This window comes from Sturnus vulgaris, chromosome 2 (genome assembly GCF_052056855.1).
Source record: "Sturnus vulgaris isolate bStuVul1 chromosome 2, bStuVul1.hap1, whole genome shotgun sequence".
NCBI lineage: Eukaryota > Metazoa > Chordata > Aves > Passeriformes > Sturnidae > Sturnus > Sturnus vulgaris.
In genome coordinates, this window is record NC_142244.1 from 60,550,694 (window position 1) to 60,577,518 (window position 26,825).

The window sequence follows — 26,825 nt, forward strand, 5'->3', positions numbered from 1 at the left end:
ATTTGCAGAAACACCTATTTCTATCGAGCTGGATGACTTCTTCTTTTCCTCATTGGTCACCTTTGTTTTTTTTCCAGTTATGCTGATATTTGTTTAATAAGTACCAAACATTAGCCAAATCCTGAAAATAGAATGTGTAGGAGCAAAGCAAATGGAATAGATTGCATTATAAAATTAGAGTTACAAGAGTTAGTTAGGCTGTAATAGATGTTACAGCCAGGCTTGAGGGAAGCTTCAATCTTGAATTCACTAAAAGTCACAGTAAAACTTCATGCCCATCAGAAAATCCTCAAAATCCAACTGCACAGAGCATGCACTGACTGTAAAGTATATAGGCAGTAGATAGTACAGGAATGGGAATGGAGAGAGGTAAGAAGCTCCTTTTCAGAGCGAGATAACTTCGGATGTTGGAGAAACCAACCAAAACACTGCTTGAAAGCTGTACTACTGACTCTGGATCTCAATGGAAGGAGGTGGGTGCTGTCTGGCAGTCTTTTCCCTGCAGTGCAAAGGAGCCACCAGAGAACAAACAGAGAGAAGTGGACAAAAAGCCAGGAAAATGTAAGCAAAGGGACCACGGCAGTAAGCCAGGAGGGGAAGAGAGCCTGGCATTTGGAGTGCTGTGTGGCAATTAGAGGTGAAGAAATTGCCTCCATTCTAGCTCTGTTTTCAGGAAAACAAGGCTGTGCACATATTCTCTGCACAGGAAGGCTGCACATGAAACTCTGCACAAGGCTGAGTGAAGGGAAGAGTTTGTCTTCTTCCATTAAGTCCTCCCTCAGCAGAAGCCACCCAAAAGAGTTCAGTAGCAGTAAATATCCATTTTAAAGGGTAGTGGTGGGGGGGAGGGAAAGGAAAGAGCACAGTTATGAATGCAAGGTAAGAAATTTATTTCCTGTATTAGGTTGTGGGCTCAAGCTCAGGGCAAACCATTATCTCTACCTCTATCTGATGTTGCTGCCACCATACCAGGGTCCATATATATGGACCAGGAACTGGAGTTGCAGAATTCTTTATTTTTCTGCCAGTTTTGCTTTAAAACCTTTCATGACTACCACTCCATCAAGAAACTTGTACTATTTCAAATACAAATGAAAAACAGTTGTTGTTTCCCACCTACTTTGGCTCTGAATTGTTCATAAATTGAGGAGTTAAAATTGCTGGATACTGCACTACTTAAGAAAAACATGGCAATTTTCTCCATGGGAGAAGGAATGTTCAATCAACAGTGCGTGATTACATACAAGAAAAAAAATGAGAATTTAGGACTCGAGAGGCTTGTATTTAATGAAAAATATCTGATACACAAACCACATTGGAAGCAAATCTAAAGCCTTATGAAGCAAAACATATAAAGGAGCTCTTATGTAATAAAACAATAAGACATCTCTCCTAATTTGTCTCCTCCACCAGCAAAATAAAAGGTAGTGAATTTTTCTGATAGATACATTTCACATCAGTGCTATTTGCTGTGACTAAAAATTACACGTTTTGTATTTCTTCTATTATATTTCACTCCCTCACATGCATAGGGCCTGCTTGGCTCAGTCATCTGGTACTTCCTGTCCAACACTATTTGTGGACTCTGTGTTTCCAGAGCCTTAAATCTGACCAGGAAATAGAGATTCTAAATAGATAAAATTAATAACTACAATGATAATATAAAATATTTGTGGTCAAAATACCTAGCCAAAAAGATATCGACCACATCTAAAGGAATAAAAACACTTACTGCTGAAGAATTCGAATTATAGTTTTCCGGGAACACTGAATACACTCTGGGTTTTGTGGTGGTTTTTCAGTTTGTTTTTAAAAATGTACAAGGGTTTCCATTTTGTTGTTTCTATTTGTCCTTGTGTTATTAAACCTGTATTTTGAGTTTTCCATGGTTTATTGCACCAATCTCAAGGAAATTTAGACCAGTATAGTGACAAGAACAGGGGAAGTTAGGAATGGCGGGGAGTGCTGGGTATTGCTCCCATCCATCCCACTGAAGCAAGCTACCAAAACAGGCTGAAAAAAATCAAGACTTACTCTTCCTCCCATGCTCTGTTGGCTGAAAGGTAGTAGGAGGCAAAGGGAGAAGCCAAGACTGCTTGTTTGCTGAAGGCATGTGGCTGCAGAGGTTAGAATAGGAGAGAAGCTCGTCAATTATTTGTGTTGCAGTAGTGCCAGTCATAGACCAGGACCCCATTGAGTCAGTCACCATACAAATGTGGAACAAAAGCAGTAATCCTTGAGCTTTGGTTAGCCAGTAATTCACGCCCCTTTAACGGACGGGGATTTGCATGTTTATGGTTGGGAAATAAAAATGTTTGAATCCATTGGAGCCTCTCCTATTACCAGTGCACAGGGGATTGTGTAGATGGGAAGAAAAGAATCTGTTACCATGTGACTATGTACTGCATCCATCCCTTTCTTCCGAGTGAAGCAACTGCACTTCATTTCAGGAATAATTATTGAGCCCTGGGTATTTTCCCCATTTTTCTCAGCTTCAAATAATTTTTGTGACAAGCCTGTGATAGCAGAATCCTGTTTTCGTCACAAATGGAAGTAAAGCATGCTCTAATTCTCCCAGCCAGAGGGAGGATCTGTGACAGCAACTTCTTCCATATACTCATTTTCTATTTTCAACTCTTATTTCATAAATAACAGGCTTTCAGAATTGCTCACTCCATACTGCCCAGCTATACTAGTTGCATGTCTACATCAGAGGACTTGCATCTAAAACTAGAGTTCAGAGCATTTATACAAGAGGGAGGTAGTTTAAAAAAATAAAAGAACATGAAACACCACTGAAAAGCAGAGGCTTTGCCACTGTAGGCACTTAAAAAACACAGCTCTGCACATCCAGATTTATCGTGCCATGGCACTGAGAAACATTTTATTGTGCCATTGTACCCAGGGTTACTTGGGGCACAGGTCTTCCTGAAAGCAAATTCAAGGAGCACACACTTACTCAACACTTACACAGCAGGGTGCCACACTTGGCACTTGACACAGATGTGAGTTTCCTGTTATTACAGCAAGATTACAAACCCTCAGCAAACAGGAGGAGACAACACAGGAAAAGAGGTGGTCACAAGAGGCAGAAATAGCTTATGTTCTTCGGAGGATCTCTCTAGCCAGTTTATATCATGGTAGGCCATGTACCTGGCACTGCCCACTGTGGCCCTTGCTCCACAGGAAGGCCAGGGCTTCTGTCAGCATGGCCAGTGCTCATGAGAGGGTATCTAATAATAAAGAGCCAAATGCAGTAATAACTTTCTTCTGATCAGTTATTTGTTGCTGCCAGTTCCACAGCGCCCCTGCGCCCCAGTCTGGCTATTCTGAGATGGCCAGGATTGTAAGAGATTGATTACCTCTGAAACATGGTAGGAAGAGCCAGGCATGGTCATAGCAAACCCAGGAGGATCACAACTTCTTCTAGAAAAAACATACTTCCTATGATGGAAGGTGATTGAGAAGAATTTGTACCTTCCTAGAGGCCATGTACAAAACAGCCTGATACACCTATGTGTGGACTGCTCATGAAATACTTGATTAGCCATTGCTGTCTTTTCATTGTCTATCCATCTGTAATTGGTAGACAACCAACCCACATTTGCCAGGTAAAGTTGGTGCTAAGCTGTTGATTTGAATCTGTTCACAGAAGTAAACAGCAAGGGCCAGAGGCTAAAGTGGAAAGAGAGACTGAAGAAATGCAGTGGGGAGAACATAAAAAGCTTTTAGCACCACATTGTCAGATAAGCTCAGGAAATAACATGGATGTACATCTTTCAGCACAACCTGTTATAGTCTAGGTGTCACTTCAGATGAAAAAATCAGCCTTGCAGATCTCATTACTGCAATAACTATTTTTAGATGTCTGGCATCCTTCGGTGGCCATAGTTTTGCACTGGATATAGGGGTGTCCCTATATACAACAGAACTGTCCAGACTTCCGATTTTTTATGAATTCAGTGCCTATTAAACCAGAAAGACTTGAGTGAAGGTGTAAGCTCCCAAAAAGAAGACTGAATACACCTATTGATATCACTACAGGGCTGTTGGTTTTTCATTACCTGTCCCCTGGAGAATCACCTTACGGGTCCTTCAGTGCTCACAAATGACACGGCTGAGTGCCATGGTCCTGATCAGTGCAGGAACAGCAAGAGACTGCTGACAGTCCTGTACTGCTTTGGGGATGGATGCTCTGCAATGCCTGAGCTAATCACCAGTGCACGGTTCACCACCTGGAGTAGCCCTCCAACCCCTCAGCAAATGAATCATGCTGCCTCTTACAGATCCCGAAAATAATTATCCATGGCAAATCTAATGGCTTCATCTCAGTGGTTTGAATTTCCCTGGACAGGTTATTTAGACATGCAGGGAATGTGTTACTAATAGAAAAGTTCCTCCAACTTCAGGAACTGTCAGAGCTCATTTTAAATACAACCATATGCATGGATTAGTTAACATTTGATAGAGTATCTCAGTGACAGTTAACAAACTCCTTTGGTGGTTGATGCTTTTTGTGGAGTCCTGGATGTCTCTTGAACTACATTTACAGAGCCTGGCCTCAAGCAGGTATAGTTTGCTTGCATTTACAAACAGGCTTTATGACAGTTTACTACCTATGGAATAAACCCTTGTCTCAAACTAGGAGTTCTCTGCGCTAGGTATGGGGAAGAGGAAGACAGCTCCTGCTCTGATCCTTGCTTCTTCCCTTCTGTGTTGCTTCAAATGTGAGCATTTATAAGAAATCAGTCCTAAAACTACCATGTATTAGTTCTTCTTAATGCATACCTAAAATATATCTAGGAACCTCTCAAAACCTGAGCCTCCTCCTTAGTGCTAACAGCACGTTCTCAAATACCTTGTCTAGACTTGAAATATGTTCAAGCAGCGAAGTCCAAGTGGGGAACAGACAACATGTTTTGTTCATGATAAATTAACTGGAGTGAAGGCTAATCTTCAAGGCCAACACGTTCTGCCTCTCTTAAACAGCCTGAATGCAGGAATGGAGTTGAGTGAAACTTTTTGCACAGGACATGGGATTTTCCAAAAAAGACAATCTGATCATCTGTGGGCTCAGACATCTTTTCCCAGTATGTCTGTTCTTCAATGGTACAAAGTAAGTCCAACCAACTGCGCTCTCCACTTGAGATCCCCACATCAATGCCTACAGACAGCTCAGTTATACAAACACGAGTCTAACTCAGACATTTAAGCACATACAAAACAATGACCTCTCTCCAATGCCTGAAAGGAGGAAAAAATAGAAGCATTTTCCTACACTCTTACTACAAAACAACACCTACAAGATTTCAGCGTTTCGTTACTATGAAAATATTCTGGATGCAAGGCTTCCCTCTAGTGGAAAACCCAAGAACTTTTCATTAAGAGCTGCAGTTAAGGCATGGCAAAACAAGTACATATAATGTTGCTGTTGAAACAGCAAGTGACAAGCGCATTCACACATGCCAACACGATTATGCTTGAACCTTCTGCGTCACACTTAACGCCTGACCTCTTCCCAGATGCTACAGCTGCAGAGATGTGAGAAACCGCCCCTTTCACCTTAATTGTCAGTTCAGAACTCATAGCCATTACTATTTATAGATATGCATCTCAATCCGCTAAATAGTCATTATTTTCTTAACTATTTATAGAGTTAACGTTAAACCAGTGAATGTTGTAACTCAATAGAAGAGCTAAAATTTGATGTCTATAAATATGCAAAAATTCCAAACCAAAGGCAAGTGTGTACAAAATAATTTATTACAGCATAACATATGTTGGCAATATTTTACAGTGAATTTTCCATTCAACATCTTTTAAGTCTAAACAGATGACACACAAAGGAGAATTTCAATTAGAACAGTTTATTTGTCTTAATAAAATCCCCTCTTCATGAATTTGTATTTGCCTTTGAGGGGCTAGTTAATATTACTGAAATTATTTACATTGCAGTGAAATAAAAACAAACTGAGATTGAATAATTCCATTACAGTTTCCAGAAAACAGATTTTCTGTACAAGCCACAGTATAATTACGTTTTGATAGCAGTCCTTATAGAATGTAAAGCCGTCATGTGATATGTAGCCATTTTGTCTAGAAATGCTATGCTTTAAATAGGTATATTAGATTTAAACTTCCATTTTGATGTGTTGTATATTTAATAGTTAATGCACCAGAATACAAAATAAGAAAAAAGTTCATTATGATTTGTAGTCAGCCTCTTTGTGCTCCCTAAAACAGTTTTAAAATGTAAAACTTATTTCTCACACACAGTTTTGCCTTGCAGCACCTACAGCAATAGCATTTAGGCAGGAGAAGTTCTGGAGTATTGGCCATAAGTAGACAACTAAGATTTTTAATGGAGGTAATACAGCACACCCACCAGTGAGTTTTTATGATGTAGAGAAAAACTGTATACCCCATTACTGTACCTTCTGCATTTGCCCAAAATTGGAGCAGCTTTTTTCATCCTAAGTGTCAAAGGTGAACAGACGGGGAGAAACCAGAAGGAAGAAAAGAAAAGGGGAGATGGAACAAAGTACAAACAACAGTATTCAAATGCATTATGTCTTCTCAAGGAATTGCTTCAGGGTATTAAAACTTTAAAACGTTAAACTGACCATAAAATTAAGGAAACAATAGCTATGGAACACAAGGTAGAGGGAATAGTTTTCAAAAAGCCTTAGATATTTGTTGTTTTGGGGTTTTTTTACAAACCTAATCTTCATATCTGTCAACACTGGTTCCATATAAGACACACACCTGACAAAAACATGCAACCCCCAATGCCTTCATTGTCACTGTGCTTCAAAAGAAACCAAACTGACCAAAGATTAAAATAGAAATCCAACCAAAACAACTCAGAATAAAACCTCTAAAGAACAGTAAAGACAAAGAGGGCAATTCAAGCAGCACTTCAGTCTTAATCTGCTAAAAACTCTCAAATGATAATTTATTAACAAGGTATGTTCACATATATTGGCATATGTAACAACACTTATGTGAAAGCAGTCTTTAATATCCATATTATTGTGAGGGAGGGCTGATGAATTATTAAAAGACTTAAACCTGTACAAGTATAAACATGAAAAATGCTGATTAAAGATGTCTACATAAATATTGGCAGTTTTCATTGGGAGGAAAAAAAAATCCTAATAGCATACTCCATTTAACTATCCAAATATTTTGTTTTAGATACCTGTTAAAGATATTAAAATACAACCTGCAAAAGTAACCCTGATCTGTATCCAGCCAGCATGTAATGAGAGTCAGAGTTTCATATACATGTGTGCATGTAGGTATACACACACACAGGAGCTTGCACACACTACTTCAGATCTCATTGGACAGCAAATCATGGTTAATGGCCGTGTGATTCACAGATGCAATGCTGCTGTTGTCCTCATTTGTGGCAGGCATGAAGGCAGATGTAAAAGGAAACAGTTTATGACATGCTGCTTGATATTCTTCACATTGAGCATGGCAGCTTCCAAAACTGCCATCAAGCAATGCCTCAAAAACCTTTGTTAATGTCTAAAGAAAGAAAAGCAACAGTTAATAAATGCAATTTACAATTGTTTTATTTTTAAAGGCACATACTGTTAAACAATACTAGTCTGACCAAACAGGTTTCTCTGTTGGTATTTACGTATCTTTTATTTGCAGGAAAAGTTTGAAAACTTGTTCTTTCAAGTATTAATTTATCACGATAAACAAAGCATGCACATTGTCCTGCATTAAATTATACACTACTTAAGATCCCACACAGTCGGTGGCTTTATATACTGTATCTTTTACCTTCACATTTTTGTCTCTCATGTTTTTATCCAATCTAGTTGCAACAGCAATTGCTTTTTCTTGTCTTGATTTGTCCAGGAAATACATCATCTTTGCACCTTATCACAAAACAAAACCCACAATGTTTAGTTTTCCTAAATGTCATACCACATATACAGACATACAGAACCTGAAAACTTATACATAGAGGTGAATTAGACTTCTTACAAGTTTTAATAAACTATATTTTCCTCCCTGATTTGTAACTGAAAACTAATGAAACTAAAGCCATTTTTAAAAGTTATTAGAAGCATAAGGATTGAATAATATAGGAGAGCTGTTCCTGCAACAGTGGCACGCCTCACTTGACTGACAGGTCTTCAGTAGAGTAAAGTATCACGGACTATTTTGATGATAAACCCTTCAAATCAGCAGGCATCTTGAAATCCATCCAACAAATGCAGAAGCAAGTAATTCTCAGACACACTGAATTCTCTTTACAAGTACTGGATATGGAACATGGCCCAGTAGAAGTTCATGCCAGTCCATAAGGCAGAATGCAGGGTCCATGGCTGCTCACTTGGAGCTAAGGACACAGCTCAGGTACAAGGAAAGTGCAGCACAAGTTTGGTGCTTTGCCTGGACCAGACTACATTGGTGGAAAGGAAAACACTGCATTATGGAACCACACAGATTCTTGGACCACAAACAGCTTACCAAAACTGGTCTGGGCATCTCTGTAAAATTCTGCTCCTTGTATCATAGCTGCCTTAATTTAAAAATCTCAGCTTAATGAATGTGTTGGCGTTTCATGTACCTTTTTTTGCCCAAATACCAAGTCCAGACCCACCCGACTATGTAATCTAACGCAAAATCCAAAAAGCTTAATCATTTTACTGAAAATGTTAAACCCCCACATTCTGGATGTTTTGTCTGTGCTTTGGTTTTGTTCAATTCATTTCCCCAATTATTAGCTCTCCTAATTAAAATTTCCTAGGTCTTATTGCTTTTTGTAGGTGCAAGAAAATAAAGTGCTAAACTCAATGTAGAGCCATTATTGCCCAAAACACTGATATTAGCCTAGTTACTCTTGCTTAAAGTTAGGAAGGCTATGGCACAGAAATTGGAAAGAGGTTAGAAATCTGTGTATAGTTTTTCACTAGTAATTTTAAGCTGAGAAAACATGAATTTGTGCTCTCAGGCTTAGGGTTTATGTCTTTCAGATCTTCACATTTGTGAACTTTAAAGATAACTGTCGAAGAAACTTTAAAATCGTACAGTATGTAAGTCAATTGCCTCAAACCTGTTCCAACATAAACAGAAGACTGACACACAGCTCAAGTCCTAAAGCTACCAAGAACCTACCCAGTGACTGTAGTGTTTTCTATAACACTGGAGGATCAGAAAATAAGACCTGTAAAGCAGCTAGTGAGATGCTCAAGATTTACAAGAGTGGAAGAACACATTTCTAAGAATTAGAAGCAATTGACTGCTGAGATATCTGCACTTGACTTCTGAAATCTTGAGCCTGCTTGCAGGAAAGGGGTAAAAGTATTTCTCTCAAAATGCAAATTTCTCTCAAAATGAAACACAGATCTTACAGAAGCCAATGGAAGTTTGTGGTATTCTACCTATCCTTCCTTTAGGAGTGATGAGCAATCCTCTGAAGCTAATTTCTTCCAGTTATTCTGGACAGATCTTGAGTAACTTTTAAAGATCAGGTGAGGTTAGCACTAAGTTCTTGAAGTGTGTAACAAAACTACACTTACTCTTGTTTCTTAATTGCTGGAAATGCATTTTGTTTTCTCTATCAGCTTATTAAGCCACATCAATATTTCAAATCTTTCTGTACTCACTCAATTCCAACTTCCTATGACTTAGCTCCAGCAGCTACTTGTGGCTCTTGTATATAAAGTGTCTGAGTGTCAGATTTCAACATTTTCACTACTGACCGTGAAACAGAAAAGCAAAGGCTGCATAACAAGTTCATCATGGTACTTTTATTGATGCTGTTGCTACGTGATAGTTATGAGTGGAAACAGAGACATTCCAGTTGAAAAGAAAACAGGGAAAAGCACTTGCTAATGGATATGGGGGTTTTGTTTTGTATTTTCTAATACTTAAAAAAAAAGGTGTAACAGGAAGGATGACAGTGCTTCATAACTTGAGTATCTCTGGTGGTTTAACTGCACTTTTTGAAGGTAAGGAGCAAGTTCCTTATGCATCCAATAAAAAAGTGAAGCACATTTTAAAAAAATTGTACAAGCAGACAGAAACACCCTGCCCCCTCCTCCCCAACATAAACATGCAATTTTACATCTCATTAGAATTTACGTGTGAATTCATAGAATAGTTTGGATTGGAAGGAGCCTTAACAATCATCTAGTTTCACATGCCCCGCCATTCCCAGAGACACCTTACACTGGACTAGGACGCCCTAAGCCCCATCCAACCTAGCCCTGCAGACTGCAGATAAAGATTCTGAATTTACATCACTTAAATCATCTCCTTTTCGAGACCATGAAAAGTTAGACAAACCTGAGAGTTGGTGCTGAATGGAGGTAGCATTGTGTTTGAGAAATTCTTCATTAAAACTCTCCAAGTTTTTATTAACAAAGATTTTCTGCATTTCTTGAGTTAGGACCTTGCTCACAATTTCTGGGAGGTTACTATGGTCAGACACTAGAAGAGGGAAGGCAGGGGGTAGAGAAGCAAAAAAAAAAAAAAAGCTATTTAAACAACTGTAGACAACACTGAAACCATACACTGCTAAAAGTCCCAGTTTTAAAATTTGTGCACAGACATGAATCTCAGATCAAAATGTGTCAACACAAACACTGCTGAAGCATTTATAGAGGAAACATTCATAAAGCGTGTTCTGTCACATGAACTTTGTATTACAAGTTCACCACACAAATTGTTTCAGTCAGAATCTCTCTCTCATATCTGCCATTTATTTTCTTAAAACTTAAGGTTTTACAGGATCCTTACAACACTCACTTTTCTGTGAAACCTAGCAAAAATGAGTTGTTGGGTCCACCTGGTGGATTAATGGAGGAAGGAGTATAATACAATACATATACACTGGGTAGCACAGCCTGTGTTTTCTTTGATATTGCCATGGGAAAAAAAATTGTTTTTATTTTTCTTTGTATCAGTCTGTGTTTCAGAAGTATACATCACAAAAAATATGTAATTATGTCCTTGAAGAATGTAACTTCTTGTATCTTTATAATTACATATTTCCTATACACATACCAGCTTTAGAGAATTTAATCAAGCACTCATGTAGCCATGGGTTATTCCTGTTGATAGCAAAAGCTCTTTTGACAGACTGTAACATTAACAGAAACTTTCCTGTGGGAACAAGAAAAAACAAATATTAGGAAACCAAGATTAAGAATAAAGAACTTTTTCTCATCATTACCAATTACTGTTTTCTTTAGTAAATCTCATACAAATACTAGAAACATCAGTGTCTATACAGAATTAGAAAGGAAGTTTATTTTCCCATTCAGATTGCTTAACAAAACAGAAGTTCTTGCTGCTCAAACTCTGGCAACACTGCACAGATGTTACCACCAATTTACCTTTGGTTTCCTCTAGATAATTAAAGATCATACCCCAAATACCATTCCACATTATTTATGTGTATATACCACAACACGGTCTGCTCTTAGGGTTTCTTTTAATTTAAGGGTGACTAAACAAAAACAATATTTATCCTATTATTATTGGATATGATGCACACCTCAGTTCAGTCAGGTAAGTATTTATTCCAGATAATTTTCCACTACACTTGGATAACAGAGGCTGCACTGAGGGACTAAAATTTTGCAGAACAAAAATAAAGTAGTACTTTACCTTTTCTAAAGTATATTTCAAATGCTAATAAATGTGTTTCTATATCATCTCCAATAAGATTCTTAAGTGGTATAAGGAACTTAATGGCTTCTTCTAATGGATTTTCTACCTGTTTTAATAAAAGAACAGTGAAATTAATGGCTTAAAATAAATGTCAAATAAAACCCACCAATAGTTTGTGTTATTCAGAGCATTTAAATAATCAGATATCAAAGCTGAACTGAAGCTAGCTTTCTGAATTAAACTGTACCACAAGATTTTTATTTAAACTGCACCACAACGTTTTTATTTAAACAGTAAGATTTTTTAAAGTGTTTATTCATCATTTCATGTTGACAAAGACAGCATAATTGCTAACTCTGGTACTGCTTGTGCACAGCGTTGTAATTTAGAGTTTAGGAAACAATTAAATACAACCCCCTTAGACAACAAGCTTGAAGTTTACTGTGATAATGGAGGTAGCAGTTTGTGCAAAATACTGGCTCATGCCTTCAAACTTTGTGAATTGCAATAATGTCTGTTACTTTTTCCTCTATGAAAAGGTATGAAAAGCAGATTTCTTCAGGCAAAATGCACCTTTTTGTTCAGGATCTATTTTAATGAAGTATGGACTACTGTTCGGAAAAAAAAAACAACCCTGAAATTTGTGGGAAGTAACAATATTAACGTAGAACTTGGGTTTATTGAGGAAAAATATTTCTCTTTAGTGTAAAAAGAGATGGACTACAAAAAGGTACCTCTGCATGCAAAAATTATTTTATAAAAACACCTAGATTCTTTTAGGAGAATCTGATAGCAAACCCATATTATAGGCTTTTTATGACAATCATGAGAGTTTAACGTGAAAGACCATGCTAACCCTTTCCAGTTTTTCAGGAACCAGCTCTTCCCTGGGTCCACTAGTTTCCTCCTCCTCTTCATCTCTCTTTTTCTTTTGATTTTTTTGCTGTCGTTCTCTTTCTGCATGCTTTCTTTCTTCTTCAAGTTTTGCTTTTTTCTGTGCTCTTCTTTGCTTACTAAGCATTTTCTTCAATTCTTTGGCTGAGAGATTTTCTACACATTAAAGACAACATATAAAGTATTTAATTCAAAATCTTGTTTCTCTCAAACAACTCAGGTCATTATGCTTCTCCCCATCTCAATATGGCAAATTTTTAAGTTATTTCCACAACTACCAACAGTCACCAGAGTAGCACCACTACACAGGCCAACACTGCTGCTGGATTACTACATTATAGCCTAACACAACACTTGATCTTGCATATTTTCTCTTACATGGCTGTTACAGAAACCTCAGTGATTTCGAAGGTTAGCCACATACAATTGTTACATCTGTCATAGGTTTCACCTTAGAAAATGAACAGTGGTAATACTAAGCTCTCATTTTGACTGTAGCTCAGCTTGCTTCTAATGCTATCTAGAAACATCCAGACATATTCACACTCCATCTGAAAACATGCTAAATTTGCCATTTTTCATTAAAGTGTCTGACTAATATACAGCCATGATAACTACACTGATTTCTTGCAAATGCCATGGCATAACTAAATGGAAATTATTAGTTTAGCCAGAATAATACTGCAGCTTCCAGTCTGTTTCCTTTGGTGTTTCACTGAGAATAGGATTTTTGCTAAACGTGGCAAGGCACAGAAGAATGGGCTCCTGAGGGACTGACACATCTTTTTTGTGACAATGGCAGCATGATCTCCCTGCTTGGGTCATCCCTATTCTGACGCAGGGAAGCAAATGTTCTTTGTACCCCATGCACACAGTGCTGCCTTCTCCCACAGATAAGCCTACTGAATCCCAATGAGCAGCAGGCCAATGAACTGACCTGACTTCTTAGACAGCACCCTTTATGATATATTGCTATCCTCTGTGACTGATCCTCTGTCACACACAGATCTTACATTATATAGAGAAACAAAGTTCGAGAGAAAAAAGGTGCAACTTCAACTGTTCAAATATGCCTCTTTATTATTCATAGGCAGGTATAGAAAAACCTAATTCACTTCTGAATAAAGATAAGATTTTATTTGCAATATTAAGTGGCAATTTTGGTTTAGCTTCCCTTTTTCCCCATGTCAAATATTTTTCCCTTTGAAAAAATCAGACATGAATTTCACTGCTTTAGTCAACAGCCACTGTAAGGCTGACAGTAACTGCAATTCCACTAAAGGAGAACTTTAATTTATCTTAAAGTAAAAAAATCTTAAATAATCTGCCCCTGAATCCTCAGATTTCCAAACCATACCCCACTGGCTTCCTAAGACTGTTTTCTATTTAATATTAGTTTTAAATAATGTTCTAAATATATATTATTGCTAATACATTTACCCATTTATTCTTTGGTCCTCAATTTGTGTGAAAAGTGATAAAACTTAATGCAGTATCACCATGTAATAAATTAAATACAGGAGACCAAAATTAAATTCTTACAATTCAGACTGTTTTTCCAGAAAATCTATCAATTACTTCATAATTCATTAGTTAATATTTATCTAATGGCTGAACTGAATCTGATTTTAATGTTCTGAAATGTTACTCCTCCCCAAGTATTCCAAAACCACAGCCATGTTCATTTATGTTCTAGTTCTACAAAGTAATGGGATGTGAACAGAGAGAACTGTAGCCTGTTATCCATGATCTCTTTTCAGTTATTGTGATAGAAGAGAGGAAACACTTGTGTTCTATTTACTCTGCAACATGTAACTTACTTAGCTAAAGCCTTTACATGTGTTATAGACATATGAGCCTTCATTAAAGTGTACATACCTGAATTCACTTCTTGTTCTTTGCTTTCATTGGTAAGAGGATTATCATGGAGCTTCAAGTAAATTTCAATTGCTGATCGGGCAGCCTTGAAATAGAAGGCATGTTTCCTGAGCACATCTTCTAACCTCAGAAGGTCTACATAGGCACGGAGAGTCATCTTTCTCATGCAGTACGTGTGGAAGTCAAATTGATCATCCGTTATCTCAAAAAAATGCTTAAAAAAAAGGAGAACACACTCTTACACTCATCCTTTACTTAGTCTACTTTTTATTAGACAGAGGTGAACAAAGTTACAATTGATATTATTTACAGACAATATTTAATAGGTATAAAGGTATCCTTATAATACTGACTGTTCAAGAAAACCTATTGGTAGGGAAAATATCTCAGTTAACAATGCCTCTAGTGTGATTATTCAATGACTTAAAACTCTAAAAGCCACTGACACTCTACAAGCCAACTGAAATGTGACTGTTCGGATTAGAAACACAATTGTCAGAAGTCAGCATGAACTTAATGTAGGAACAGGTGCACAGTTAGGAAATATGGTATTTTATATTGAAACCTTTTCACTTCAATAATAGTCTTTCACACAATAGCTAGAGAAGACATACCCTGTTGCAATAAATCAACCTGTTAAAAGCCATTATACTAGGAGTTTTGTATACTTCTAGCACACAAAACTGTGCTGATTACCTCAACAAATATCTTCATTTGTGTATGAGAAATACTGGGGAAGCAATGGGTTGTGTTTGCACCTACTTACCCTTTCTACTTCATGACATTTTTTCAAGGCGTCACCATACTTCCCTAGCCTTTGATAAGCCGCAGCACATTCCGTCTGGAACCACATACACTGCATCTCATTAAGGTTCTCCATAGCAGAAGTCCCTTCCTGAAATAAGCATTATCATCAGGTTTTGCTATTGTAATTTACCAGCTGCGTCTTTCAACTGTGGCTGGTTTCAGGCCATTAGGAGCAAACAATCAATCCTTCAACTTACTTTGAATACAACAGGAAATGAACACCCAGTGACTGAGAGTAACACTTGATATTCTATGCCCCCCCAGATAGAAAGCAGTAGATTGAAATGATTAAAAAACGCCAATTATCTGAAGATTAATGTCTCAACAGATTTTTAAGATTAACTCATGCTTGTACACACTGTCTCACTTCTAAAATTTGAGGGCAGAAAACAACAATACTTAAAAATATTCCTTAAGTTCAGCAAACAATTTTAGCTGTTTTTTCCTCCATCAGGTAAGTGGCATCCACCGGTCTAAAAATCCACCAATTCACTGCTTTATCACGCAATATGAGCAATTACACATTTGCCTAAATAAGTGAAGTTAGATTTCTACTTCATATTTTGACAAGAAAAAAATCCTAGGATTGAGACTTTGTAATAGTTGTAATGCTCTAGACTAAGTGAACTGGAAAAACATCCCATGTATTATTAATATTAGTTATTAGATTTTCAGAACAGTCTTTATAGCAGAAAAAAGACTCAGTTACACTCAACATTTAGTTACTGAGGATGATGCTCGGTATCCTGTCTTTCCAGATATCTATGATAAAGTTCTTTCTTATTTTAACACTTCCAACAAGCAAACATGACGAACTTTAGCAATCAAATGTTCAATCATTCCTAGAAACATCTAGCAACCTTGAATCCAATTTCAAGTCTCACCACACCTACAATTTGAAAGAATGAAGGAGCCTAATTTATGTACTCCAGGATATCCCAGTAGTCTTCATATTTAGTTCCATAATGCTATGAAAATTTGATATTTATGAATCCAAATTTTGTCCAATGTAAAAAAAAAAAATTAAAGTGCTTATCCCATAGTTAGGGATACTCTTTGCTTTAACAAAATTTTTGTGTGTAAGACTAGCTTAAAGGAATGAAATGTTCAAGCCCAAATTAATTTATGCCAATACTAAATCATAATGAATATAGTACACAATCTTGTTCAGTTAGATCAGATGGTAACAAAGGGAAACAACAAGGTATCCATCAGATGCATTTAAAAAGAGGTATTTTGACGTATGGCAATAAAAAATTCTCTGAGAAAACCACCTTTGAACAAACATTTTTTTCATTATTTAGTGGGTCTAGACACCTAGAGTACTGCATCTATCTCTGGGACCCCCCAGCACAAGAGAGACATGGGCCTGTTAAAACAGATTCAGAGAAATGCCATGAAAAATCAAAAGGCTGGATCACCTGTCCTATGACAAAAGGCTAAGAGAGTTGAGGTTCACCCTGGAGAAGAGCAGGCAGGCTCCAGGGAGACCCTAGAGCAGCCTGACAGTATATAAAGGAAGTCCATTAAGACAAAAAGGAAGAGACTTTTCACCAGGATCAATAGCAACATCAACAGGAGCAAAAGACTTGAACTAAAAGAAGGCAGCTTTAAACAGGATGCAAGGAGAAAAAACCGTTACTGTGAGGATATGGCAACTCACTGCATTGTAGTTGCCCAGGAGAGTTGTGGATGCCCTGTCCCTGGAAGTGTTCGAGAGTGGGAGGGATGCAGCTTTGAGAAAACTGAGTTAGCCAAAGATGTCCATAACCATGCAATGGCATTGGACTATTCCATCTTTAAAATGCCCTTTCCAATACTCACTGTTCTATGATTCTGTGTAGTTCCTTACTACCAGGTGTAGGAGCATTGTAATAAAAATGGGTATTAATAAAAGATACTTGATCAAAAGTTACAAGTGAAAAAACACCAGAGGCAAGCAAAACACCTCTTAATTAAAGCAATATACTTGCCCTTGTGAATTTAGAGCACATCTCTTCTGCATCCTTCACCATATTTGCTCGCAGCATGTATTTAGCACATTTAGAATTGATAAATCTGTCTGCAGTATCCAAAGACTGTGCTTCATCCATCCATTTGGCAGCTTCCTTGATGTTACCTACATGCTGTTAGGGAGAAATTAAATAGTTAACTTGCAGTAGACGCCTGCTATTGACCATCTCTTGAAATCTGTATTTGTTACTGGTATTTTTCCATCAGAACCAAAAACCAGTGTTATTCTCATTCCCCCCACTCCCAGATTTTTTCAGAATTACAATTTGCTGTAAGTTGTGACTGGCTTTACAAAACCCAAACAAGAGAGTTTTCATTTTCTTCCTGACAAAACAGTGCTCAAAAAGAAACCCACGTGAAAACTGATGCCCGTAACCACTGCTAACTGAAATACTACCCACACATTCACACCAATTTGATGGGTTGATTTTTCTTTTATACACTAGGTACTCCACATGTCCAAATTCCCCTTTTACCTTGTAAATTTTTGCTTTTAAATAGAATAGCTCTATTAATGTTGGAGTGCTTGCAATTGCAGCATTAATGTAATCCAAGGCCAAAGAACACTGGCCAAGTTTGTCAAAGTGCTGTGCCAGGAAATACCGAACCCAAAGCAGTGTTGTTGGGGGCTCTTTCTCTCCATTTTCTGCAACAAAATGGGAAAGGTTACAATAACCAGTAAAGCTGAAGACTACATTTGAAAAATGAACACAAAAACAAAGCTTGGCAAATTCAGAAAATATTTCTTGTAATGAATTTTTTTTTTACTAGAAAATATAGTAACTACTTTTTTTGCAAAAAGTATCAGCACTTCAACAGTTCTTGATAACTTCCATGAAGAGTATTCGTAGTTACAGGGTAATTAATGTAAGACCGTAGAAACTTACCACATGTACTAAAAAGGTTACAAGTTTTCAAAGAAGCTTCATAACCAGTAACAAGCTCCTGGATTGTAGAAACCTACATATAAAAAAATAGTATGTGCTTAAGTTTTGCTTTACTATCATTTTAACAGAAACTAATACATTGAAAAGAACACTTGAGCAAATTATAGAAACTATATAAAAATAAGTACTGAATTTGGAAAAAAATTGGATGTATCTTCACATAGTTTACTTCACCTTTCACAGGTATTTTGATCACTCATTTTAACTAGTGATGTGGCAGGGAAACGGTTAATCTCAGGCAGCCTACAGCAAAACGTATTCAAGTGCATATGCTTAGTATCTTAGGTAAAAATTCCAAAATATAAGTTAATTTATGCTATTCATTTTTAAGCACTGAAACTGTGCCAATTAAAAAAAAGGTGCTTTGAAAAAGACCATGTGTAATCTTCCCATAACAATGATGAAACAGAGACATCTGTGTTTTTTCAGCACGTTGGTCTGTACTATTAATGATGTCTGTTTTGTTTGAAAGGTATTGTTGCCTAGAATGCAGGTCCCATCTTTTGACAAAAATCTATACATTGACTAACTGAAGGCTAATACTTCCTGAAATCAGACCTTGTCAACAATACTGGTTTTCATTCCTAGGTTTAAGACTTAAAATTAATCCATACAGTTTTTAACTCACACTATACAGGTCTGACATTTACAGTAAGTACAAATGCTAGGATTTGTGCATTTCATGACAACTATTCCAATTCCAGGTCCATTGCTCAAAAATGCCATTTAGTATATCTAAATGTTTTCTGAAGTGCTCAACCTGTTTTGTAGCTTCATTTGAAACATGCCTGCCATATCCAGCAAGTAACTGATGAATCTCTTTAGGTAACAAGAACAGTATTGCAGTAAAAATATGATCTATGTATATACACCCATATATATATATACATACCATATATATACAGAAGGGACTTAAAAATGTAAGACTTGACTTAAGCACAGCAGGATAATGGCTACATTCACCATTAGGTGAAATCTCTAGATGGCAAAAACCTAAAATTTCAATGGTTACAAGTAAGATGATCCTACACTTAAAAAGCTGATTGCAAGAGTAAAATACAATTGTAGGGAGACAGCAAAATTTTTAAAAAGCACAAATTGACAATTCATGAATTCACTTCTAGATATACTTTTGGGAGAAGAAAACAAACCTTGTTCTAGAAGATCAAAGTATACAATTTGAAGGATACCACTTAACTCAGCACAATAGGCAAAAATGGTTTCAAAGAGAGCAGAGAAAGCAACATGCCCAGGTCACACACAGCCACTGTAAATATCTCAAAAGTGTAATAAAACGTATAAACGCACACATTCTGGAAAGCTCTGGGCAAATCTCGTAAGAGATGAGTTTTAGTAGCAAAATCTCATAAAATACAATAAAATGTTACTGGACTTCAAATAACTACAAAGTGACAAAGGAATGTGAAGAATTCACAAATAAATGAAGACAAACAAATGCATTAAGTTGTTCTCTGGCCTGCCTCAGATATCTGTTCACTAGAAGAAATCAACCGCCTCAGAAAATATTTGAAGATCCTTCTCTCTAAAAAAATGTTTAAAAACAGAAGCATCTGCTTCAGGTAGCAGGGCTGCAGTGTGTATATGCAACTGTGTGTTATTTCCTTGCTGATTTTCACTGCAATTTCCATGTATTCCCAAAGTTATCCTCATTTGGCTGCTACTAATCTCATAATCACTGAATTATGTAAGGGAGAAAGACTGCTTCATTTCTTGAATAAGCACACCTCACCACCAAACTCTACATATAAATGTTTCAATTACTGCACACTTGGAAGTACAGCTTCACATCTGGACAAAGACCAAGTTACCACCAAAAAGAATGGCATCATCATCCCTGAGCCACATGTGCCTGGTCCCTGCTTTGGCTGAGCACTAGTGACTGTATCCAGGGTTACGAGTGATTTCCTCCCCAGTCCACCTCAGTCAGCAGCAGGCACTGGCAAGAGGGTCTTCAATCAGCTGACATTAACAGTGAAATAAAATGAATCTTGAGGAGATGGAGAAGACCAAGATGTATTCTGTTGTAAAAGATGTCAAGTTCTTCCAAATTCGGATGTCTGCAGAAGTTTTGGCTTTTGCAGCTCAAGAAAATACAATGCAATTATCATTCTGAAAGCTACTATGAACAATACATTCGGAAACAAGTATTCAGTGAAAGCAACAGCAAAGAAAATGCAAATGAGATCGCTGGATTATTGCAGACATACTTAATGAAAATGGCAGTATCTTTTTCCCTTACTTTTTATGCTTATGCTTCAGTCTCTTGCTAGTAATTTAGGAAAATAATTCCAGGTTTGTGTGCTGCTTCAGGGAGCTAATGATCTGGAAAAATGAACCGTACGTTCTGTGTCCATATTAACTGCAAATTCAGTTGCAAAATTTTTATCTTGAATTTGCTATTATCTGTATTCTGGAGTCATTGCTGCCATCCTAAAGGCAATAATATTTCACTATTTCTAAAAGCTAAAACATGCTTCATAATTTTATAATTTCCAAAAACTGAGCTGAAGTATCTGGAAATACCATGGTATTGACCACAAGCTAATTTGAAATAGTATTATTCTAGGAACACAGTGTGTTTGTTCTCTTGCCATTGAGTTGAAAAAGCTTAAGGCATCATAAAAGTGTAGCTGAAGTCATCAACAAATCTCTCATTTCATTACAAAAAGACTGAATTAATTCCTGGGTTCACTAGTTTCAGAAGCCTCTTAATCAGAGTTCAAGCCTCAAACCTTTTCATCGGTCACTACCTACACCTTTCACTCATTACAGAAGAACAACGAGCTGAGCAGCAAGAATCCAAGGAGGAAATGGGCTTTAGTCTTTTTTTTTTTTTTTCTATATTCCATGTTACTGCATGGAAAGTAAGTTGAATTAAATCACAAAAGGAATAAAAGTAAGGAGAACAGCAATACAGAAAGCTTAAGAAATATCTGTAACAAACCTGAGGTGAAATACATAATGGAAGACAAACTTAAATGGCCCACTACCACAAAGCAAGGATGCAAATCTTTCAAGTAAAAGGCTTAAACTCTCTGGTTTATTTATGGAACCTAAATTACTACATTGATTCCATATTCTATTAAAATACTTTATTATAAACTTCTGTTTCAAAAACAACCTTCCAAACACCAATACAGTATTTCAATAAAACAACTGCAAGAAAAGGAACTGAATTATTGTAATGTACTATAAACTGGTTAGACTTAAGCTGTGTCAATAGTCATTTTTTAAAGACTTTGGCTTATTAATTTATCAGCTACAAACACTTCATTCAAATATTTTTGTTTTCAGTTGCTCCTATTAGAATTTAGTAAGAAGCTACCAGCACTTTCAGTGCAAACACAAGTCAAAATCTACTGCATAAAGGCAGTTTGGGAAACAATCCATGTGTTGACATTTGGCACTGGTTTGAGTCCCTGCCTTTTGATTTCCTGAGGATACATTGATCTGCTCCATTCACACAGCCAAATGACTAAAAGGGAAACTTTGAATACTGGTACTGAGGTGTAAAGTTTCAAGGTGCACCCAATAAAGCTGCCCAAACAAGAAAACATACTGATCCATAGATAGAGATGCAACAGTGATCTTAAGCTTAGAAAAATTAGTTCTGCATTAGTACAGGCAAATCTTCAGGCAAATTCAAAAAATACTTTAAGATGTGTATTCTAGTATGTGCTTTTATAAAAAGATTTCACTCTTGCAAAATTCATACATAATTACACTACTGATTCAGACAAGGGGTACATTATCGTGCCTTGAATGTCATCAGCAGTGAAAAGAACACAAAACAGTGAGTGACACTTAAAATACTGAAATGGTCCATCACCATGCATCAAATGGATCACTTCTGGGTATAATCACACAGTAGGAGATTGATGCTTTAGAAAACCACTTTGAATGCTTCCTCCTCATGAAATGCCTAATAATCATATATACCAAAAGCTAAACATTTCCATGCTGTGGGCTGTTTTGGGATTTCTTATGAGAATTGAAACTTTCTAAAGACCATCTATTCACAGTTCTGTACTGCAACCAGGGTAGTTTTAATTCTTCAGTTACTTTAATGAAAGTCACTTTATTCTCGTTCAAGCACAGTCCACTGCAGCCTACTCCTACACAGCAAACAGTGTCTCTAAGAAAATGATGCGGCAGTCTCAGAAAATAGTCTCACCTCAGTGTCAAGTCTACAAGCTTCTGAAATATCGGTGTCTAATACTGTACCTTGTTCTTCAAACAGAATTCAATAGATTCTGTAAGTTTGAAACCCTCTTGAGCTGGAGACTCTCCTATGTGGGAAATCTTTGGCTAATGCTTCTTATAACCACCTACAAAGGGCTAGAGGAAAAAAAACTAGACAACAGTTTTTCAGCAGGTGACTGAACAATGCTTCCCTTAAACAACTTCTGGCTACTTACTTGGCAGCAATTAGAGCAGATAGGTACTAAAAAATAAAAATTTCACAAGAATCTCACCTACTCAGATTCACCGATCTCAGAAAGCTCCTGAACAAAAATGTAAGAGAAGGATGACATAGAAGAAACATTCTACATTCAAAGGTCATCAGCCTCAGACTGGAAAAAACAGAGTGAAAGTCTGAGTGCTTCTTATTCTCCACCTACGCGACAGAACTCATTTGAGACATCCAATCCTGAAGTACGTAAAACCTTCAGTTGCAGGAAGAAGATCTGTAACATTCAGGAATCAAAACTGCCTTGGTATTCCTGAGCAAGTATCTTCCAAATAGTTATATTTTGGCACAAGAATCAGATATATTCTCTATGGGCGGGCTCTTAATTTCAGAGACAGTGTTATATGGAGCATTACCTTTCTGAACTTCAATATGCAGACAATTTTAAAGACAACTGTAGCACTTCCTGAGGAGGACAGTGGTTTGCTGCCAAACTTTTCTCCCTCCTACGTTCACAAGAACAAAATTTTATATTGATAAAGCACTTCTACTGCTCTAGCAAAAGGACATCTAATGCAGAAAAGCCTGAAAAAGAGAGGGAAAACAGCTGGGAGGAGGGAATACCCTTCATGAACTTGTTCATCCTCCACAGGAGAAGGTCTGTGTTGGAAAAGAAATAGGTTGATTCCTAAAAGAGATGTTCTCTAATCTGGAATCTGACAATCTGACTCAGATGTCAGGCAGCTTCTTATGATTCAAAGTGTTGATATGGGTGGTCTTCACCACTGGGAAGATGGATTTTTCAGGTGGTTCTGAAGCTCCAGAACAGAAGGAGGACTGCAGAAACCAACCTGCAAAGGCAGTACTTCTGCATATTACATTTTCACTTAAGGCAAAATGATGCATACAGGGGAAAAAAGAGCATGTGTTGCTGCCCTTCAAGGAAAGGTTATGTCATCTGTCCTCGAACCTTGGGATTGAACAACGTTTCTCCTTAAATAGAGAATTCTCCACAGAAGCATCTTTCCCGAAGAAAACTTGTTTCTTGCAGATAATGCATGGTGCTGACAACACTGGCCCTGCTGATCACAGAAACTGAACCCAAAGCACTTGTATTATCAGCAAATCAAACATCTCTGAATCAAATTTGTATTTATTTGAAAAACCAACTCCTAAAGATGCAAAAACTCCACTTAAATAGCAGAAAAATACATCTCAAAGCTGAATAAATCAATCCCTTCATTTACATTTCCAAGTATAATTGAATTTTAACAGTATCTCCTTTCACTAGCTTTGTTAGTAATGGTGCTGAAAGAGAAAGTTTACTGGTTCCATAAAACCAGTATTCTTTACTCAGGAATATGGGATTTCGTTGAGTTTGTGACACCACTTTTCCAGCCCAGCAGAAGCAGCATCCATTAGATGTGTCACTCTTACATCTATTCAAGAAATTGAAAAATAGCTGTACTTACCAAAATATTTGAACTCCCTATATCTAGATATCTCCCTATGGACAGATGGAGATATTTAGAAACCCTTTGCAAATGGCTTTGCTACATAGTACCCAAAGGTAACTGCTGCTGTGCAACTTCAAAACAGTCAGTCCTGATCATCTAGAAAAAATGGGATACCTAGAGACTGAATGACAAGCAGCCTTTTAACAGCAGTTGAGTGCTGTCCTTGTGCCAGAAAACCATGCTGACATTAACAGAAAGTCCTTGTGACCAAATTAGGAATATCTTTCACGACACAAAGAAACATCTAGTGCATGCCCTGAAGCAATACTCTAAATGCCTCATGGGAAACGGAGAAGCAACAGAAACAAAAACAGTCCACAAGAGTACTATGTCAATACCTGAAGTCTTTGCTACAACAAGATTTTATCTAAGAGAGGTAAGAAGGTGCAGGAAGCAGTATCAGTATCACATCATGCAGAAGTGGTATCAACACACTCTGAATAACATTTATGAGCTTAGTACCAAATAAATTAAGACTGAAAAAATATAATACAGCTGCTGGCTCAGAGTTTTGGAGAAGGCCTTTGATGACAACATTTTGAAGAGGGTTTTTTAGCTGGTCTGTGGCACACAGTTAACAACAAACCAAGCCTTTCTTGAGCTGTCTCCAGTATCAGTCCATTTCTGAGACAGTGCTACTCATACACACACACACAAAGCCAGCCAACACAGAGCTGAAAGCTGAATCCACAAAACAATGAAGATTCCCACTATGATAAGACGGTTCCTTATTTTCCTTTTGATTCTATGGTCTCCACACCATTCTAAACAGAACCTTCCCCAGAAAGAGCTTAGCACTAGAAGAAGCTCTGACACAATGACAGCACAAACAAGAATGGCTGCCATTGCTCACAGAGACACTTTCACAGCCTCCCTGAAAAGGGTTACTTAACTGCTTGTGATGGATGAGCCCCACATACAGTCTGGCAAGGAACTTCTTAAGAAAGGTCTCTAGAAACACTGTGATAGAGGATCCTGGGTTCAGACCAAGTTAAGCTCTGCCCAAATGGCAAATCTGCAACCTGAAGTTCCCAGCCCTACAAATGCTGATGCTTATATGTGAATTTTCAGGCCTGCAGAAATACTTAAGAATGGTAACAGAGGCACACGTCAGATAATCTCTATGTAGCACGGCCCCATCACATGATAAATGGTATTTCAGTCCAATACATTTTGACCATACCCTTCTGGATGGAAAAGGGAAGGAAGTTTCAAATAAAGAATCTGCCAATAGACTCAAAAAGAAAAAAAGCTCATAAATCCAATTAATTACATGGGGGAAGGGGGAAGGGCAGGAGGAAAGAGCAGTTACAATTTTTCTAAAGTGTTTTACTACAGCCTAATGAAGACAAGAAGCATCTTCATCTATAGCCAAGAGGTGACTGGCACGAATTGAGATCTACTTTTTATCCAGACAAAGAACAAAACACACCAAACACACAAGCCAGCTGGCACACTTGCACTGCACAAAAGGTCTGAGTTCATACTCTCCCAACGTAATCTGCACAGGAAGGTATTTATGGACATCCACCTAAAAAGTTGCATTTCCTATGACTTATTATAATTTTATGTAAATTAATATTTAAGATCACAGCATCTATAAGCTTAGACAGTTTAGAGAAGAGCCAAAAAAACTCTGCAGCAAGGCTCAGACTGGTTGATTTTGATTTTTTTAAAGCAACATTTCTCCATTATTTAAAAAATATCCCATCTACCTGCTTTCAAACATAAGATACTAACATTCAGATAAATACACCAGTAAAAGGTGTAGGGTATGCAAATGACTTGAGTATTTCTGTTTTTAGTCATGGCAGCTATCCACATTACTTACAACTACTTCCTTTGTCTCACTTGAAAAGTTTCTGCTCCACAAGTTTTTATACAGCAGATACAGATTTCCTCAACCAATATGGTATGAACAAGTCCACAGAAAATATTCAAATAAATTTCTCCAATTGTGAAAGTCTAGTTAGCCCCAGACAACTTCCACTGCTTACAGCTTAGGCTAACATCTGAACACAATAAAAAAAAATCACTATCAAAAAATATTATACAACCTTCACACCATGAAAACAAAACCAGAAAAACAGGACAAGCAGCCTTTTACTTAACACAAGTCACCTTAAATATCTTGTTTATTTTTGATATTTACAGATATCAAGGATGTAGATTTACTGTTTTGTTTAACACCCAATGAAAGAGTTGCTTTAAAACTAAAAGCAATTCACATGTAGGTACAGCTCAATTTATTCAACTGAGCCATCAATACTACCCTCTGCTTCCATGAGAAAACCATTTCTAAATGTGTGCATATGCTCACGTTACACAGGGAAAGAAAAAAATCTGTGAACTGCAGTAGAACACACATCTTATGGTATCATGGTTAGTCACCAACTTCAGCATTTCTCAGTGTGTGGTGGTTAAGCAGGCATTTACTCTCAGGAATTCTGCCACAGAGCTACCAGCTTGTAAGGACTGGCTAACCACGAAGCCATAATTTTGCACTACCATATTTTAAAACCACTGGTGTCCATTGCTGCTAGCACTGCTAACAGCTGATCTTGAAATAAAACACGTGATACTTCTTCTGGTGTCAATAGCACAAATGAACACATAGGCTATCTCAAACACTAAACTCCATAAGAGAAAATTCCTCCATTTATCTAAGTAAGTCTAGTCATTCAAAAACTA

General features: G+C 37.2%; 1 protein-coding gene across 2 annotated transcripts in view; it reads right to left on the reverse strand.

The window, feature by feature from the left end:
* Positions 1 to 5,745: 5,745 nt before the first annotated feature.
* NAA16 (N-alpha-acetyltransferase 16, NatA auxiliary subunit) overlaps positions 5,746 to 26,825 on the reverse strand; it is a 62,365-nt gene continuing 41,285 nt past the window's right edge. The window contains exons 10-20 of one of the 2 annotated variants that reach the window (XM_088159709.1): positions 18,126 to 18,198; positions 17,715 to 17,884; positions 17,195 to 17,351; positions 15,185 to 15,309; positions 14,419 to 14,632; positions 12,503 to 12,696; positions 11,644 to 11,752; positions 11,038 to 11,136; positions 10,318 to 10,461; positions 7,801 to 7,898; positions 5,746 to 7,536 (exon numbers count right to left, since the gene is read on the reverse strand). In XM_088159709.1, coding sequence (XP_088015835.1) covers positions 7,336 to 7,536; positions 7,801 to 7,898; positions 10,318 to 10,461; positions 11,038 to 11,136; positions 11,644 to 11,752; positions 12,503 to 12,696; positions 14,419 to 14,632; positions 15,185 to 15,309; positions 17,195 to 17,351; positions 17,715 to 17,884; positions 18,126 to 18,198 — 1,584 coding nt within the window. In that variant the 3' untranslated portion in view covers positions 5,746 to 7,335. Of the gene's footprint in view, positions 7,537 to 7,800; positions 7,899 to 10,317; positions 10,462 to 11,037; positions 11,137 to 11,643; positions 11,753 to 12,502; positions 12,697 to 14,418; positions 14,633 to 15,184; positions 15,314 to 17,194; positions 17,352 to 17,714; positions 17,885 to 18,125; positions 18,199 to 26,825 lie in introns of both variants that reach the window. The other variant, XM_014890713.2, reaches the window with a different exon arrangement.